Below are 17459 nucleotides of genomic sequence, written 5' to 3'. Positions count from 1 at the left end.
GCTAGAGTGTTGGAGCTGCCGAAAGCACAGACGGAACAGGCAGAGAAACTAGCCGACAAGCTCCGTACGGTGTTGGATGGAGTGGCCAACGTTGCTCGCCCCATAAGAAAGGTGGACATCAAGGTGACAGGGTTAGACGACTCCGTCACTAAAGATAAAATTATTGCCGCAGTCGTTCGCGAGGGGAGTTGCCCCGCTGAAACGGTAAGGTGCGGGGATATTTCACGAGGACCTGGTTCCATGGGTATGGTCTTCGTGTCTTGTCCAATAACTGCGGCAAAAAAGCTGGCTGACACCGGTCGTCTTTTGGTTGGGTGGAGCTCGGCCAGAGTGTACGTGATGGAGCAGCGCCCTCTGCGCTGCTACAAGTGCATGGGTCTAGGCCATACAAGGTTGCTCTGCCCATTCAGTGCGGAACGAGGAAGCCTCTGCTACCGGTGCGGCGTTGATGGACACAAATCGTCTACATGTCCCGGGAAGCTGCGCTGCGTAGTATGCGCAGACGCCGGCAAGCCCTCCGGGCACGTGATGGGGTCTAAAGAATGTAGCCCCCCCATCACGAAAGGTAAGGTGGCCCTCGCTACTCAGACTACCAATAACGTCGGACGACGCCAGGCTGAGGAGGAAGCTGCAATGTCAACATGAGCGCAGACTTCAGCTTCCTTCAGACGAATATCAACCACTGCGCCGGGGCTCAGGATCTTCTACTGCAGTCCATGGCGGAGTGGCAGGTAGACCTGGCGGTGGCCTGTGAACCCTACTACGTCCCTCCCCTACCTCACTGGCTGGGAGACTTGGACGACACCGTAGCGGTCCTCACGAGGAGCGGAACGGGGCCCCCCCTCTCACTCATCGAAAGGGGTTCGGGCTACGTAGTCGTGGGGTGGGGGGAGTACGTCGTCGTCGGGACGTACTTCTCCCCTAACCGCAGCCTGGCTGAGTTCGAGACCTATCTCGGCTTGGTCAGAGCTGCGGTGGCCAGGTAGTCGCCGAAACCGATAATGGTTCTCGGCGACTTAAACGCGAAGTCGCGTGCCTGGGGTAACCCTGTCACGAATCCGCGAAGGAGGGCCGTCCAGGTGTGGGCCCTGCTCTCCAACCTGTCCCTTCTCAACAGGGGACAGGTTCACACCTGCGTTCGCCATCACGGGGGTTCCGTGGTGGACGTTTCGTTCGCCACTGCTGTCGTAGCACGCAGAGTGGTTGATTGGAGAGTGGAGGAGGAGGTGGAGACTCTATCGGATCACCGGTACATCCGATTTGAGATCTCCATTTCTCGCAGGCCGGCGGAACCCCAGAGGGTGCCGACCACGTTGCCGAGGTGGTCTCTCGGCCAGGTCGATCGAGAGCTGGTCAAGGAGGCAGCAATCGTGCAGCGGTGGGGTTCCGCAGCGAGGAGGGAGGGCGCCAGCGCAGAGGAGCTGGCAGGCCGGATGCGCAGTTCACTCAAGGAAGTCTGCGATACGGCCATGCCTCGGACCCGGCGCAGAGTTCCGCGCCGACACGTATACTGGTGGTCGCCCGAAATCGCCGACCTTCGGGCGACGTGCTGTCGGGCACGGAGGGCCTACGTCCGCTGTCGAAGACGCAATGGCCTTGACACGGATTTGGAGGGACAGTTGCTGGACACCTATCGCCAGCTGAAAAAAGAGCTGCAGCTGGCAATACGCAAGGCCAAGGAAAAGGCCAGGGAGGAGCTTCTGGCGGGCCTCAATCGAGACCCGTGGGGGCGCCCGTACCGCGGTGTACGCGGGAAGTTCCGCACCCAAGGCGCCCCCGTCATCGAGACGATGCCACCGGAACTCCTCCTTCGCCTGGTTGGGGAACTCTTCCCCCATCCAGGCGAGCACGTCCCTCCGCAGATGGCGCCCCGCTCCGTGACCGAAGACCCAGTGGTTTCACCACTGATTACGGAGCGGGAGATGGAGATGGCCCTCGGTCGCGCGCCGGGTCCGGACGGGGTTCCAGGGCGTATTCTGTGCGACGCCCTGGAATACCTAGGTGCAAGGCTTCGGGAGCTATTCGACGAGTGTCTGTGCAGCGGGCAGTTTCCGAAGCCTTGGAAAGAAGGGAAGTTGGTCCTGTTGCCGAAGGAAGGTCGGCCGTTGGATTCCCCTTCGGCATACAGGCCAATTGTGCTGCTGAACGAGACGGGAAAACTCTTCGAGAAGGTCCTCACAGCCCGTCTCGTTCAGCACCTCGAGGAGGTCGGTCCGGGTCTCTCGGAGGCGCAGTACGGATTCAGGGCGGGCCGATCGACAGTCGACGCCCTGAATGCCCTGAAGACTCGGACGACGGAAGCGGTGGCCCGGGGGCAGGTCCTCCTGGCTGTGTCGCTTGACGTGGCGAACGCCTTCAACAGTCTCCCTTTCGAGACGATAAGGGAGGCACTCCGATACCATGGGGTGCCGACCTATCTGAGGAGACTGCTGGAGGCGTACCTCCAGGACAGGGAGATCCTCTGGGCGGGGGTCGATGGGAGGATCGTCCGGCATCGAGTGGGCTGCGGCGTTCCACAGGGGTCGGTCCTCGGCCCAATTCTATGGAACGTCGGTTTCGACTGGCTCCTGCGGGCTCCCGTCCTTCCCGGGATGGGGGTGTTGTGTTATGCTGACGACACTCTCGTCACGGCGATTGGACGGGACTTCCGGGAGGCGGCTCGCCTTGCCGAAGTCGGAACAGCTCTCACCGTGGACCGCATGGGAATGCTGGGCTTGAGGGTCTCCATATCCAAAACGGAGGCCCTCCTCTTTCACGGTCCACGAAAAGGACCCCCACGAGGGGCGAGTATCACCGTCCAGGGGACGGTTATCAAGGTGCAGGCCCAGATGAAGTATCTGGGCCTGATCCTGGACGGACGATGGAGCTTCGGGCAGCATTTTGTTCATCTCGGTCCAAGGCTCATCAACGCCGCTGCCGCTCTTGGTCGCCTCCTTCCGAATGTGGGAGGGCCGGGGTCGCTATGCCGGCGTCTTTATTCCGGCGTAGTGAGGTCGATGGCGCTGTACGGTGCCCCGATCTGGATAGACGCCCTCACCGCTAAAAATCGGGCTCTGCTGCGAAAGCCGCAGAGGGTCATAGCGGTGAGAGGCATCAGAGGGTACCGTACGGTCTCGTGGACTGCGGCGACACTTCTCGCGGGCGATCCGCCCTGGGAGCTCCAGGCGGAGGTGCTCGCGGAAGTGTACCGGTTCCGGGTCGAGGCGAGGGACCGCGGCGACCGTCCAGGGTCGGCGGAGATCGGGCGGATCAGGGCTCTAGCCCAGCAAGCCCTGATCGCCCGATGGCAGGAGGATCTGGGGACTCCCACGGCGGGCCTAGCGACAGTGGAGGCGATCCGTCCCCACTTAAGTCGCTGGGTCGAGAGGAAGCACGGCACACTGTCGTATAGAATGACGCAGGTACTTACCGGACACGGATGCTTCGGTAAGTACCTGCACGGGATAGCGCGGCGGGAGGAGTCACCCTCCTGTCACGAGTGTGGTGCGCCAGTGGACACGGCGTACCACACCCTGTACGAGTGTGCTGCGTGGGGGCCCCAGAGGCACATCCTTGCGGCGACTGTGGGCGGAGACCTCTCGCTACCGAGCGTTATCAACACCATGCTCGGTAGCGAGGTGTGCTGGTCAGAGATGCGCTCCTTCTGCGAAAGTGTCATGTCGCAGAAGGAAGCAGCGGAGCGAGAGCGGGAAAAAAATGCCGCCGCTGACTCGCTCCGCAGAAGACGACCGGGGAGAAGGAAAAGGCGCTACGCGCATCTTCTCCCTCCGCCTCAATAGGCGCCGTAGGGACCAGGGGGGGTCCCAGTACCCTGGGAATCCCCCCTAGCTGTTGAAGGCCCGTATAAGCGGGCCGACCGTCAGGGCGTCACGGTAGCATGCGTAAGCGATCCCGTGGCATCCGCCGAAAGACGGAGAGGGTACCGCTGGTTTTTTAGTGGGTAAACCCGGTGTGCTTGGGCGCACTCGGCGTTCAGGGCTCCGGGGAGTCCCACACACCCCCCCACTTTCCATCACGTGGGGGAAGCGCGCAAAGCGTTTTTCCAGCGTATTAAAAAAAAAAAAAAAAAAGGCTACAATAATAACGTTTTTTGTTAAATTCAAATGCGTACAAGGTCGCGTGCACAGCTAGTGGATAATATAGTTGAGAAACACTGATGATTTTAGGAAGTTCTAATGTGCTGTCATAAATAAACAAATTCTGTAATATATTTAGTGTTAGCATTGTACCTGAGTGTAGCCGGGTCGGGTAGCTAGTTATATAAAAGACATGTTCTATCATTGCGCCAGACAGTCGCCAAGGCAATATTGACTTAAAGACGAATTCAGTGTAATGATATTTTGTCACCTCACGGATATATAATATGTCTTTGAAATTGTTCCGTGAAATATTATTAAATTTAAAACCGGGTTATCGTGGAAGGCAATTTAAATTCTCTTAGCATCTCCTAGAGATATTAATTGTGACGTAATGTCAGATACACTCAGACTTAGGTTTATTTAATGAAGGTTAAATAAAACAACTTTTTCAAAATAAATGATTGTTGAATTTAGCATATCTAGCATAATTCATTTACTTACTCGTATTTGAATATGAAATTTATGACTGACTGTATGTACGTATCTGTGTGTGTGTGTGTGTGTGTGTGTGTGTGTGTATGTATGTATGTATGTATGTGTATATGTGTCTATATGTGTGTATGTATGTATGATGTACACTTATCTTCTTAACTCCTTTTCATAATATGATCATAACCAAAAGAACGTTTTTCTTTCGGACATTTTTTTATCCTTTACAACAGACGAATAACCTTTAAAAAGATAGTAAAGCCGGGGTCGAAAACTAGTGTGAAAAAAAAATCAAATGAGTTTTTTATTTAGAGTCGTTTATTGTACTTCTTTTATTAAAACTGTAATTTAAGATACATGATGTGCCTACCTATATCTAATGTTGATATTGATAGGGAGAGAAACAAATTCACAGATATAACATTTGTTTTGCGAAAAACAGGGAAAGTTATGTTCTTCGTATTATCGTGAAAAAAACTTATATGTCAAATTAAATGTGGAAATAAATATTCTTTTTTTAAATTCGTTACACGTTCGTTGACATTTTGTTTTGTTTTTTTATCAGCCCAGTCGATATCTTAATCTTATATTACTTCTTCATATAGCTAAACTAATGTCACAGCTAGTTAAGAATAACTGAATTTTAATATTGAAAATTTGAAATTAGAATTAATCCGCGCTCATCGGTAAATAAATACCTATTCTATAAATTCGATTCATCAAACGTGTTGTTTTGTTTTCAGACCAGTCGATATAATACGTAGAAAGTAATTGAAAATTACTTGTTCAAATACAGCTAAGCTACGAATACAGAAATATAATTACGAGTTTTAAAATTCAAACACTTTGTTTGTATTTTAGAATTATAATACATTTCGTCCTCAGCGGTACAAAGGTACCTATTCTATAAATTCGTAATAATTTATCTATTGCTAAAATAGCAAATAAAATCATGTTCTCTCTAATCATTCGTTCATGCTCCATTTGAGGGAAAATATTATGATATAGGGTTTTCTAGATTTCTTTCCCTCTACTGAATCATCACATGAATTGTAATATTATTTCTAGAAAACTATGAGATGTCCGATCTTTAACCAGATAGAATTCTTGATAGCGGCAGTTTTTTAAAATATTTATAAAAAGATTTCTATTTTATCACCACTATGTATTTAGAGTTTTTTTTTTATTTATTTTTTAACATGTAGTTTGGCGGACGAGCATATGGGCTACCCAATGGTAAGTGGTGACCATCACCCATAGACAATGACGCTGTAAAAAATATTACAATTCCTTACATCGTCAATGTGCCACCAACCTTGGGAACTAAGATGTCACGTCCCTTGTGCCTGTAGTTACACTGGATCACTCACCCTTCAAACCGGAACACAACAAAACTGAGTACTGTTATTTGGCATTAAAATAACTGATGAGTGGGTGCTACCTACCCAGACGGGCTTGCACAAAGCCCTATCACCAAGTAAAACAATTTAGAATCTTCATTATAAAAAAGATTCAATAATAGTAAATTACGAAACAAGGCATTTAAAATTGATTATATATAGGTATATCATAATGTCTCACTCATCTTTAAACTTCCTTTTTTTATTTTTTTATTTATATTTGATTTTTCTGCTGTGTATTTCGTAAGTCCCTTGATCTTATTTGTATTTAAATATGTTTTGCTTAATTGTCCGTACTGTGGTCTCCTATAATTAAACGAACACACAACTTGTAATCTTAAATGGAATGTTTATTTAGAGTGCATATTATAAAAAAAATATTAATATATATGTAGGTACTTACCAATATTTGTAGTGTTGTTATCAAAATTACATATACTTATATAGTTTCAAATAGATATCACAGCTGATGTAGGATAAAATCGTTTTTAATGATTTGTTTATATACTGATTTTGTTAGATAAATACAATAAATAAAATTTTAACAAAAAGAAAAACCGACTTCAAACAAAACACTATTTTAAAACAAATGAATATGCACGAAAAAGTAAGAAAAATAATTGCGTATTCAACATATTTTTTAGAGTCTTCCTAAGTTAAATGAAATGAAAAATATTAGACTACTTAAAAGTCGATTAACGATTATATCATGTAGTTATAGTTATTGGTATATTTAGAGCCGGTGTCAGCCACGGTGCCCTTGCCCCAACAATCAAAAGAAAGAAGCGATACGAGCCCCTTGATTGATCCAGTATATTATTGTGTAAAAGGTAATTTGTAAAAAACATATTTGTCAAAGTATTCTCGTATTGTTTTTTGATAGATATACTGTAGGGTTTTATTGGCTGACACCGACTCCAAATATAACAATAATTATAACTACATGATATAATCGTTAATCGACTTTTAAGTAGTCTAATATTTTTCATTTCATTTAACTTAGGAAGACTCTAAAAAATATGTTGAATACGCAATTATTTTTCTTACTTTTTCGTGCATATTCATTTGTTTTAAAATAGTGTTTTGTTTGAAGTCGGTTTTTCTTTTTGTTAAAATTTTATTTATTTTTTGATTTTAAGTGAAGCTGATGTTGACTAACTAATTTTTTTTAATATGGATAGATTAAACGTTCCGTTTATATGAGTCAGAAACTACTTCGAGGACAATTTCAAAGGAAACTTGCGAATAAAGCAAAAATAGACTTTCGAAAATGCGGATTTAATACGTCACGCGGCGTGAACTACAAGGATCCCTCGAAAGAGCTGTAATCGAACTCAGCAAAAAAACTTTGAAAAAGACCAACTATATTTCGTACATCATATGACATCACATCATATACACAAAATTTGATTAAAGATAGCAAGAAATTCTGCCCCATATCGCACCCTAACTGCGAGCCGTATAGGAGTTCCATCACTACATAGTATAAAACAAAGTCGCTTTCTCTGTCCCTATATCTTTAAATCTACGCAACGGATTTTGATGCGGTTTTTTTTAAAAGATAGTGTGATTCAAGGGGAAGATTTGTGTATATAATACATGAACAATATAGTAAAGAAACACTGATAATTTTAGAAGTTTGCGATGTGATGTCGTATATAAACAAATTCTGTAGTATATTTAGTATCAGTATTGCACCCGTGCGAAGCCGGGGTGATTATAATATTCGACTATGATAATTACATAAATATAACCACATTACAGAAGGTGACTCAAATATCCAAATAACCTATAAATAAAAGATTCGACCGAGTATCGCTAACGTGCTCCTCAGAATTGTTCCGTTCCCTTCCGTTCCGTCACTTTGTCATGGATCCTGTGCTCAGAACCTTACCAAACTTTCACCAAATTACCCTTGAAGTATATATTTTATAATAAAAAAAGAATTATCAAAATTGGTTAATGTGATTTTCAGTTATTCACCTATTTGTCGCGCATATACATAATGCAAATTTAAGACTTATGTCGTTTTCACATGGATACCATCATCGGAAAAAAAAATATAAAAAATGGGACCCCACGGGAAGCACTACCTTTCAAACAAAAAAAAAAAATATCAAAATCGGTCCACCCAGTGAAAAGTTATGAGGTAACAAACATAAAAAAAAAAAAAAAAAAATACAGACGAATTGATAACCTCCTCCTTTTGGAAGTCGGTTGAAAAGTGCTACATTTATGAAACGTATAGAAATGTTGTTAGTTTTGTTAGTTTATATATTGGATTGATTTATTCGCAATGTACAGCACAGGGGGTGTAACTCAGTGGTAGAGTGTCTGCTTCGCATGCTGAAAGTCCTGGGTTCAAATCCCAGCACCTCCAAAGATTATTTTATTATTTGTTTTTGTTTAAAGTAAATAAGTTTTATTTTGATAACAATAATGTCAGATAATTAACCGTCGTTCTCGTATATTTGAAATAAGTTTTATCATAGAAATTCCATACTTAGACGAAATATATGGATTATGTTTGTTTATAATCTGTTTCTAAATAAATACAAACAATTAACTTCTTGTATATTTTGTTAAAACACGTAAGTTCCCTTAGATAATGACTGTTTGTTCATAGACATCAACTCAATTCCAAGGAGATGGACGCTTAAATAAATTAACTCGCTGATGTTTACTTAACTCTAGCTAACCGTCCTTTCCACGGGTATATAATACACAAATGTTTAAGTGGAAGGCAGTGGCGGATTTACCAATTGGCTAAGTAGCCTAGGTCGGCAGATTTAGAGGGGCGGCAAATTTATCCCAACTTTGTTATTATCTTACAGAAATAAAAAAAATACTATTATATGTATGTCAACACATTACGTTCGTAATTCGTATACTCGTCACTATATAGCAGGTTGGAAAAATAATCTAGTAACTCACAGAAATATCACCTAGTTTATAACCTTACTAATAACGAGAAAAAACCGATGTAATAAGGACGATAAAAAGTAGGGGCGGCAAAAATTTAATAGCCTACTAGCCTACTAGTGTAAATCCGCCTCTGGCGGAAGGTAAAACATGCATTACTGGGTTATTAACGTTTGCAAGAGTACCTAGGCTGAAAAATTCACCAACTCATCAACAAGTTTAATTGCAATCGGAGGAATGGCTTAGTATCGCATAGAAAACAAGCATACTAAGCTACATTCTTGTTTATTAAGAATAAGAAGATATTGAACACATTATCTTACTTTTACATTCACCTTATAAAAATATCGCTGTGGTTTTTTTTAAATATTTATGTCTCCCTAGACAATTAATAACTAAAGTAATGCTATTATATTATAAAATTACTCAATTAAAAAATAAATCAACTATTTTATGTGTGTGCGCGTAACTCTTCTCTCTCTTATGTTTATATACAAAAATACATCCACGTGAGATGGTAGGATATTCAAATGGTAGATTTAGATGGTATATAGAATAGTTTTATAATTTTGCAGTTCCTTGCCTTATTTTCTTTATATATTTTTACCCTTCTAGCATCTCTTGTTATGGGTTTTATTCATATTTAATTCATTATTATTTATTAAATGATCTTTGATTGTTGATTGATATTTAATAAATAAATAAAATATTTTTACCCGTACGAAGTCAGGTCGGATGGTTGGCACAGCTTCATAACAACAACAACAACAACAGCCTGTAAATTCACAATGCTGGGCTAAAGGCCTCCGCTCCCTTTGAGGAGAAGGTTTGGAACATATTTCACCACGCTGTTCCAATGCGGGTTGGTGGAATGCACCTTCATAATGAATAATAAATATAAATCACGTTCCTATTTATTATTCATTATGAAGCTGTTCCAACCATCCGACCCGACTTCGTAAGAAGTACTAGTGGGCAGTGACTATGTGTGTAACAAATATGGTTGTTAACAAAATTCTAAAATGGAATATATAGATACCAATATTAATGTTTTTAATAGCGAATTAAAGTTACAATTAGTAAAGCATAAATAAGCAAGCATGACTTTGTGGTAGTCCGATTGGATAAGTACCATATACTCATAACATCACAAATGAAAAGGGTTAAAAACCCAGTGTGACTGCATGTACAAGAGTAACATCTCAAACCCCAAGGTCGTTGTCTATGGATAGGTTATAGGTAGTAGTAGTGATCACATACTATCAAGTGGCCCATTTGCCACTTCAAAACATTATTATGTATTGAATTTTTACTTCGTTAGAAGCGAATTAATAAATCCATTTTGTAGTGATTTTTAATATTTTTAATGCTAATTCTATGTCTCAGTATGCAATCTCACGTTGTGGAGAATATTCGACTCAAAGACGTCTCCTGAAACAAGTCATTCGGAAAAAATACTATTTAAAAAAGTTATCATTAAAATACTCTTGAGTTTCGTTTATAAAATAATGAGTATGATTATTGTGTAGTATAATTGTTTTCGTAATATAATTCCCTTTGAAACAGCTTACATTTTGAAAATATTCCTGTGCAACCCTCAAAGAAAAGTAGTAGATTGAAATCCTTAGAGAAATCATATAGGGAAAGAAGTTCTGAAACTAAGCAATTGTTTTTTAATTTGCTAATGGTTTTTTATAAATAGAAGTCAATTGATAAAGGTAAAAGTAATATTAATAACGTACACGAACGTTCACGTACCTCATATTAATGTCATTTTGAACTTGGCCCGACGCGCCTCACCGTCATAGATAAGTTTGTCGCAGTGAAATATTAAATACACAACAAAGGGCCTTGCCATTTGCAGCGACGCTCTACAAAGCGGCTACTTGACACTAAGGCGGATTTACTCTTTGACGAGCTAGTTTAGAATTCGTAGGCTGTTGCAGTTTTACAATCTTGTGTTATATCGTACTAAATAATACAAAATTGCGTTGCAAATACCCCCATCGAGATTGTTTCTAGAAAGACAAATTAAGGATGTCTAATATCCAATGTCCCAACAATCTTTCTCTTGAGCCTGTCATTATACTCTCTGGCACATCCCTGAAGTCAGGAACGATCATAAATAGTGCCGTTTGGTGGTAGATTCAATGATGAGTGGTACCTGCTTAGTAATATCTAAGTTGACGTGTAATTATGACCATACTGAGGTTTTTGTTTAAAAGATAATTAACAGACAAAGTAACTTAAATATTACACTTTAATACTTATTGTTTAATTAAATGTTTTCAATGTTTTCTTTCACCTCTTAAATATTATACAAGATATAACTAACCGATCTAAAAACGAAGGAGGTTCTCAATTTGGTTGTATTTCTTTATGTTTATTATCTTAGGACTCTGTTATTTATCGACCTTAAGGGTGAAATTGCGGCATGAAATGTTTTATTTGGTTCAATTGTATTTACATTTTCTCAATGTTTTTGAAGTCTAACTAAACAGAGAATTAAGAACTTAATTTTTGTATTAAAAAATATATTAATTATTTTTGGAATAAGCAGTATTCAAATAAGGTTTTATGTCAACTGAGCCATCTCAGCTTTAAAATAAAGTCTCTGTCAATCTGCCAACACGTATTTAAGAGGCCTGGTGCAATTTGCTTCAAACTATCTCATCTATAGTATGCCTTGGTCCAACAGTGAGACATTATGAAGCCACAACCTGGTGTCGGGTTAAAGACAACTTAATTTAGATTTCTTTGAACGTGAGTAACGTTAAAGTATTGTATAAGTATTGATTATGTAAAATCTTTCATTTCATAACACTGAAAGAGGAAGATCTCCTTTGTGTACAAAGTTGTTTGTGTATCACAAGCTAATCACGTAATCACGTCGGGGTGCATTTTCATTACAATGACGGCTCAGAGTTTGCCTTTATGCGACAGAGGATTGACGGATTCAATTTAATTTCGAATTTACGGTTACACAACTACTTGTGACCTGTTTAAATTGCACAGAGACAAAGCGTGGATAAGTACCGTTCATGCTTTCGAATTCAGCATCTATATGACTTATTTCGAATCTAGAATAACAGAAAATATGTGTAAATTATTTAGTTTCTGATGTTAATTTGATAAGAACATTACACATCAATACAAAATTGTAAAATAGTCTGTCTAAATCTCATTGTCTTTGCTTACCTACAGGTCACAGAAGATTTATGCCGATAGACTACATATGTAGTAATAACCAGTATGTAGTGTAAATAGTAACTAAACAAGACTAAGAACTTAAGTGTGATAATAAGTATACTATTCACGACCTATATTTCTGTGACCTGTATATAGAACGAGAAAATAACTTATAAGAGATTGAAAATAGTGGTGTTTTCAATGTCATGATAATCGAGGAAATGTCTATCAAACTTGTATACAATATGTATGAACTAAATGTACTGCATGCCTAAGAGACTCTTTGAGAGCAACTTTTGTACTTTGGTAATGCTACTTTACATTCTCTTTGTATTTATAAAGATATGTTATTATTACAGGACGTTTATCCTGCTAACCATTTTCTCTCAATGTATGAGCGAAGTCAAGATCCCGATACTCGTATGGAAACGTGGCGTCGGGTGCACGGTCACTTGGTTTTCGATCTTTAAACTTTTCCCGGTAAGTTTATTAGCGTTGAATCTTTGTTGCTAACTTATTTAACGTCTGATTGTGTTGAGCGTTATCTGATTTAAACATCGATTTTATGTTTGGAGTGCTTTTTTGGAATTCTTTAATGTTATTGAAAATATTTTTATATTCAAAAGTTATAAAAAGTAACAAACTGTTAATGTCTTGCTGTTATGACAAGTTTTCTCTCCCTTTTAGGATAAAAATTAGGAGTACACTCCGTCAGCCTGCACCTATATAGGCTATATTGGATACACGCGACATTCTCGATCTCCACATGCAGGTTTCCTTACGATGTTTTAAAAGCTATACCTTTGCCTATTTGCAAGTAGTACTTTATTTAGTATATAATTATTATTATTATATGGATGATGTACTTTTTCATATTATTTGGTTTTTAATTGAATCTTAACTATGTATAAATTATCTTGAAGTAAATGAACTTGAACAGGTTTTGCTCACAATAGTTATAATGTGGGCTGTGTGCGGGATTCTAACTGTTTCCGGAGCGTTGGATGCAGACCACCCCGCGCGCACCGACATCAAGCTCAACATAATCGAACAGGCGCCGTGGTTCAGGGTTCCTTACCCAGGTGACACATAGTTCTACTTATATATATGGTAACAAGAAATACTAAGTGGTGGTATAGCCTGTGGTAGTTTCGTATAAAGTGCCTTACTACAGTCAATCATTAACAGAATGCACGTGTGGCAGAATTTCGATGAAATTAGACACATGCAGGTTTCCTCACGATGTTTTCCTTCACCGCCGAGGACGAGATGAATTTAACACATGCAGCAGTGCTTGCCTGGGTTTGAACCCGAAATCATCGGTTAAAATGCACGCATTCTAACCACTGGACCATCTCGTGTCAAAAGTACAGTAAGTTTAATGTATATATTTAGTTTGAGGTTTAAGTTAGCTGGTCACTTTCCACCGTCAGTATGATCTTAGACACAAATCAACCACTTGATAATTGAGAGGTATAGAGGTATTATCTAGCGCTTGAACCCGCAATCTTTGCTTAAGATTTATGTGCGCTCACTAATCACTGGATCATCTCGACTCTTCAAGATTTGACTAAGCGTCATATGAATACTAAACATGTCTTACAGCGACGAACATACCCTATGTTCAACATTTGTCTCGCATAGCCAATGTACTGACAACTTACGTCAGTCACTGTCTTCGTTTTTCATTACTTACAACCCGCACCGGCTTCGCACGGGTACTTTATGTATCGTAATATTACGACCAAATTACATAAAATCATTGTAAGTTGTTAAAGTTGTAGCCTCTGTTTATTCTAATATTTAACGTATATTATACTAAAATTTCATCCAAATACCACAACAACAAACATACATCCAGCCTCACAAACTTTCGCATTTATAATAATAGTAGGATGTAATTTACGAATTAAAAATGTATATATAAACTCTGTCATTATTTTATTACGTATTGCATGTAAAAGTTTATTTTAATTAATACATAATTAAATTTCGTTTCACACAAAATGAATAACGAAAACGCTGTTAATATAATGGGATCGCTTGCATCCCATTATAAAGCGGTTCTAGGTTGTAGCATCGACTAGGGGGTCAATTCCACTAACTTATAACGTTTTAGATACTTTCTCAATTCTTCTAATTATTTTCCTGTTAATATTATCCATTGCGGATGAGCAAATGGGCCATCTGAGCGTCGCCCATAGATAATGGTGCTGGAAGAAATATTAACCAACCTTGCATCACTAATACTTGGGAACTAAGATGTTATGTTCTTTGCGCCTGTAGTTAGACTTACACTAGCTGACTCACACTTCAAACGGAACTTCAAACATAGCTTTACCACCATCGTTCACATCTATCTATTTTATATCCCATCTTCTTAAGTCATCCTTCCCGTACATCCGTAAGATGATTAAAATCTTCATCTCTACTACATGCAATTATTATCCGTCATCCTACGCGGCCCAGCGATCCGATCCATACACGACGACAGGTGCAATAACGAATTTGTAGATTTTGCCCTTTAATTTGAACGGATTCAAACCACGTGTTACCCTGGCAGTGTATTGTAGCTATTTCACTCAGCCTGAATTGATCCGACTTCTAACGTTCCTATCAACCACCATCACCTTGCACGAGTGATACCTGAAATTTATAAAGTTTGCGAAACATTAGTCATTTTATTCCAATTGCCAATTGCCAAGATTGAATCGCCACTGTTTTGATACGCCAATATTGGAACGGCTTAATGGCAACGATAATAATTTTTCGATTCAATGCAAGTAGAATGAACCCCCTGCCTTTAAGTATTCACTTCAGCGTTAAAATGAATACAACATTTTATAACGCTATGCCGATATAGTGTTATTATGAAAGCTTTATTGTTTTTGGATTTTCTAGTTAGTCTAATGGATTATATATATAAGGCCACAGTTCCCGAGGTCCTAGATTCGAGGATCTCGAGCGATAGGTTACTGAGTTTTTGTTTATAAATTCTCAGCAGCTGCATGTAATTTATAACACCATCATGTCTTGAAAAGCACGTTAAGCCAATTACGCTTATATCCTCTTCGGCCATGTTAGTTGTCCAACCAGTGAAAGAATAGAGAGTGAACCACACCAGCGTGAACTATAATATCACGCATTTGGTCATTCTATACTTAGAATGGTCTCTGTTACTGTAATCCCTGAATTAGCCAGAAGTTTATTATTTTTCTTTGACATGCCCAACATGAGATACCTATATAGATATTCTGTAATAAGAAACTCTAAAATCACCAAAGAACGAGAATGTGAAATGTCAGATTTATTTGCGATATTGACTATAATTTTTATAAATTTTATAGGACACTAACGTCAATAATTCACGAGTGAGATACGTCATAGATTCTTACAGAAACGCACCGATGTTTATCGTATGAATTTTTTACATACGTTTATCTACTAAGCCGTATTTTGGTTAGAGATGGAATAAATTTAATAGTATAAGTTTAGGTATATACTAGTTGTTAGTTGGTAGTATAATTTGTAAGCTGATAAAATAAACTATACCATTTTTTAGTGTTGGTCTGACGTGCGTTATCTAGTAACATTACTTTTGTAATAAATAGGCAATGAATCGATTATATCTAGCACCCCCTGGGATTAGCGTAGTTTAATACATGAAATAATTCATTGTGGTGGAAAAGTCTCTGTGGATATCGAAACTTATCAGAGGGATATTAATGAAAATGAGTTTGGTGATCAATTTTATTATATTGTGTAATAAAACTTTTGGGGCCACAGGGTAGGAATATTTTGAAATAGATATGTATCTATTTTTTGTGTGTATTTTATTATAACAACTCTATTTTTTTACTTATGGTATGAGTTTTTTCTATTCTCTAAGGAAGAAAAGAGAGCATATCTCAGAACGGTACTCTACAGAAACATACATAGCTTAGAATTTTGTTGATAAACGTTGTTATTTTCGCGCTGTTTTTCTTTGCTGTGAAGTCAAGATAAATTACTTACATAAATCGAGCAGCCGAAAAAATCATCCGCGTTGTCCCAACCAATCTATCAATAAGTTGATATTTATAAATTCAAATGCAAGTTTTTATGTATAGGTCAATGGGGAGCGCCTACTGTGAGCGTGGCTGGGGTTTTGGGAATGCTGGCTGGCGTCCTCGCCTGTACCGTCGAGTCCATCAGCTACTATCCCACCACTGCAAGGATGTGCGGTAAGTTTAAATTTAAACGTCAAAACAGACGCAACATATGTCCATATATAATGAGTATAGAGATTAACAAATGTTTTGCATTGATAGAGTGTTTTGCATTTTAGATAGGTGACGGAATATTGGGATCTTTGATGGTAAGGAGTTACCACCATCAATAAAAATTGGCGCTGTATGAAATATTAACCACATGGAGCTGTGATGTTATATTATTTATACCTGTAGTTAGACTAGGTCACAACAATTCTAGCTATTGTTACTTGGATGTAGCAAACCTGATGAGTGGGTAGTGTCTACTCAGAGAGATTTGTATATCGTACTATACGTAAATCTGATACGTCTAAGATACTCACAGCTACACTGATCAATATGATTTATACGAATTAAATACTTTTTAATGACTGACGACCTCCGTGGTCGAGTGGTGTGTACACCGGTTTTCATGGGTACGCCACTCTGAGGTCCCGGGTTCGATTCCCGGCCGAGTCGATGTAGATTACCATTAGTTTTCTATGTTGTCTTGGGTCTGGGTGTTTGTGGTACCTTCGTTACTTCTGATTTCCATAACACAAGTGCTTCAGCTACTTACATTGGGATCAGAGTAATGTATGTGATGTTGTCTCATATTTATTTATTTATTTATATTTATATTTATTTAATACCTTAAGTAGTCATCGTCATGAAATTGTTGTACACTAGAATAGGCGAGATATGTAAACGCATAAATACTTTTATTAGAGTTATAGATTACTTATATATTTTTAAGGTTAAATCAACGTTTAAAAATATCTGAAATAGTCGACTTGATATGAAAGAGATTCCTTATGTTTAGTAACTATTGGTTTTTAATATTTTACGTCATTTCATCCTTGTCATAATTTAATTAAATGTAAAATAGCTATTAAAAATTACAAATATATATTAACAAACGATTCCAATGATTAAAAAATGTTAAACTTTAAATAAAGTCTCACTAATTCTATTTAAAGGTTTCGGTCACGTTTTGTGTAAGATAACAATCTGTAACCTAAATGTCTCGCCATTTTAAAAGGCTTACAGTAATCGTAGCGACGAGAGTTCCTCGAGTAAAGATAAATGATCGTGGAGCTGATAAGTAGGAAAATGAAAGACGATAATATAAATTGTTTTACATCAACGTA

General features: G+C 39.5%; 1 protein-coding gene and 1 non-coding gene across 2 annotated transcripts in view; both read left to right on the top strand.

The window, feature by feature from the left end:
• Positions 1–17459, top strand: part of LOC124530038 (solute carrier family 23 member 2) — a 43862-nt gene that overhangs the window by 19712 nt on the left and 6691 nt on the right. Inside the window, exons 7-9 of the mRNA XM_047104014.1 lie at positions 12439–12559; positions 13020–13161; positions 16189–16302. Coding sequence (XP_046959970.1) covers positions 12439–12559; positions 13020–13161; positions 16189–16302 — 377 coding nt within the window. The remainder of the gene's footprint in view (positions 1–12438; positions 12560–13019; positions 13162–16188; positions 16303–17459) is intronic.
• Trnaa-cgc lies at positions 8277–8348 on the top strand. The gene has a single exon. It is a non-coding gene; the product is annotated as a tRNA-Ala (tRNA).

This window comes from Vanessa cardui, chromosome 5 (assembly GCF_905220365.1).
Source record: "Vanessa cardui chromosome 5, ilVanCard2.1, whole genome shotgun sequence".
Taxonomy (NCBI): domain Eukaryota; kingdom Metazoa; phylum Arthropoda; class Insecta; order Lepidoptera; family Nymphalidae; genus Vanessa; species Vanessa cardui.
This window is presented reverse-complemented; position numbering and strand designations above follow the sequence as displayed.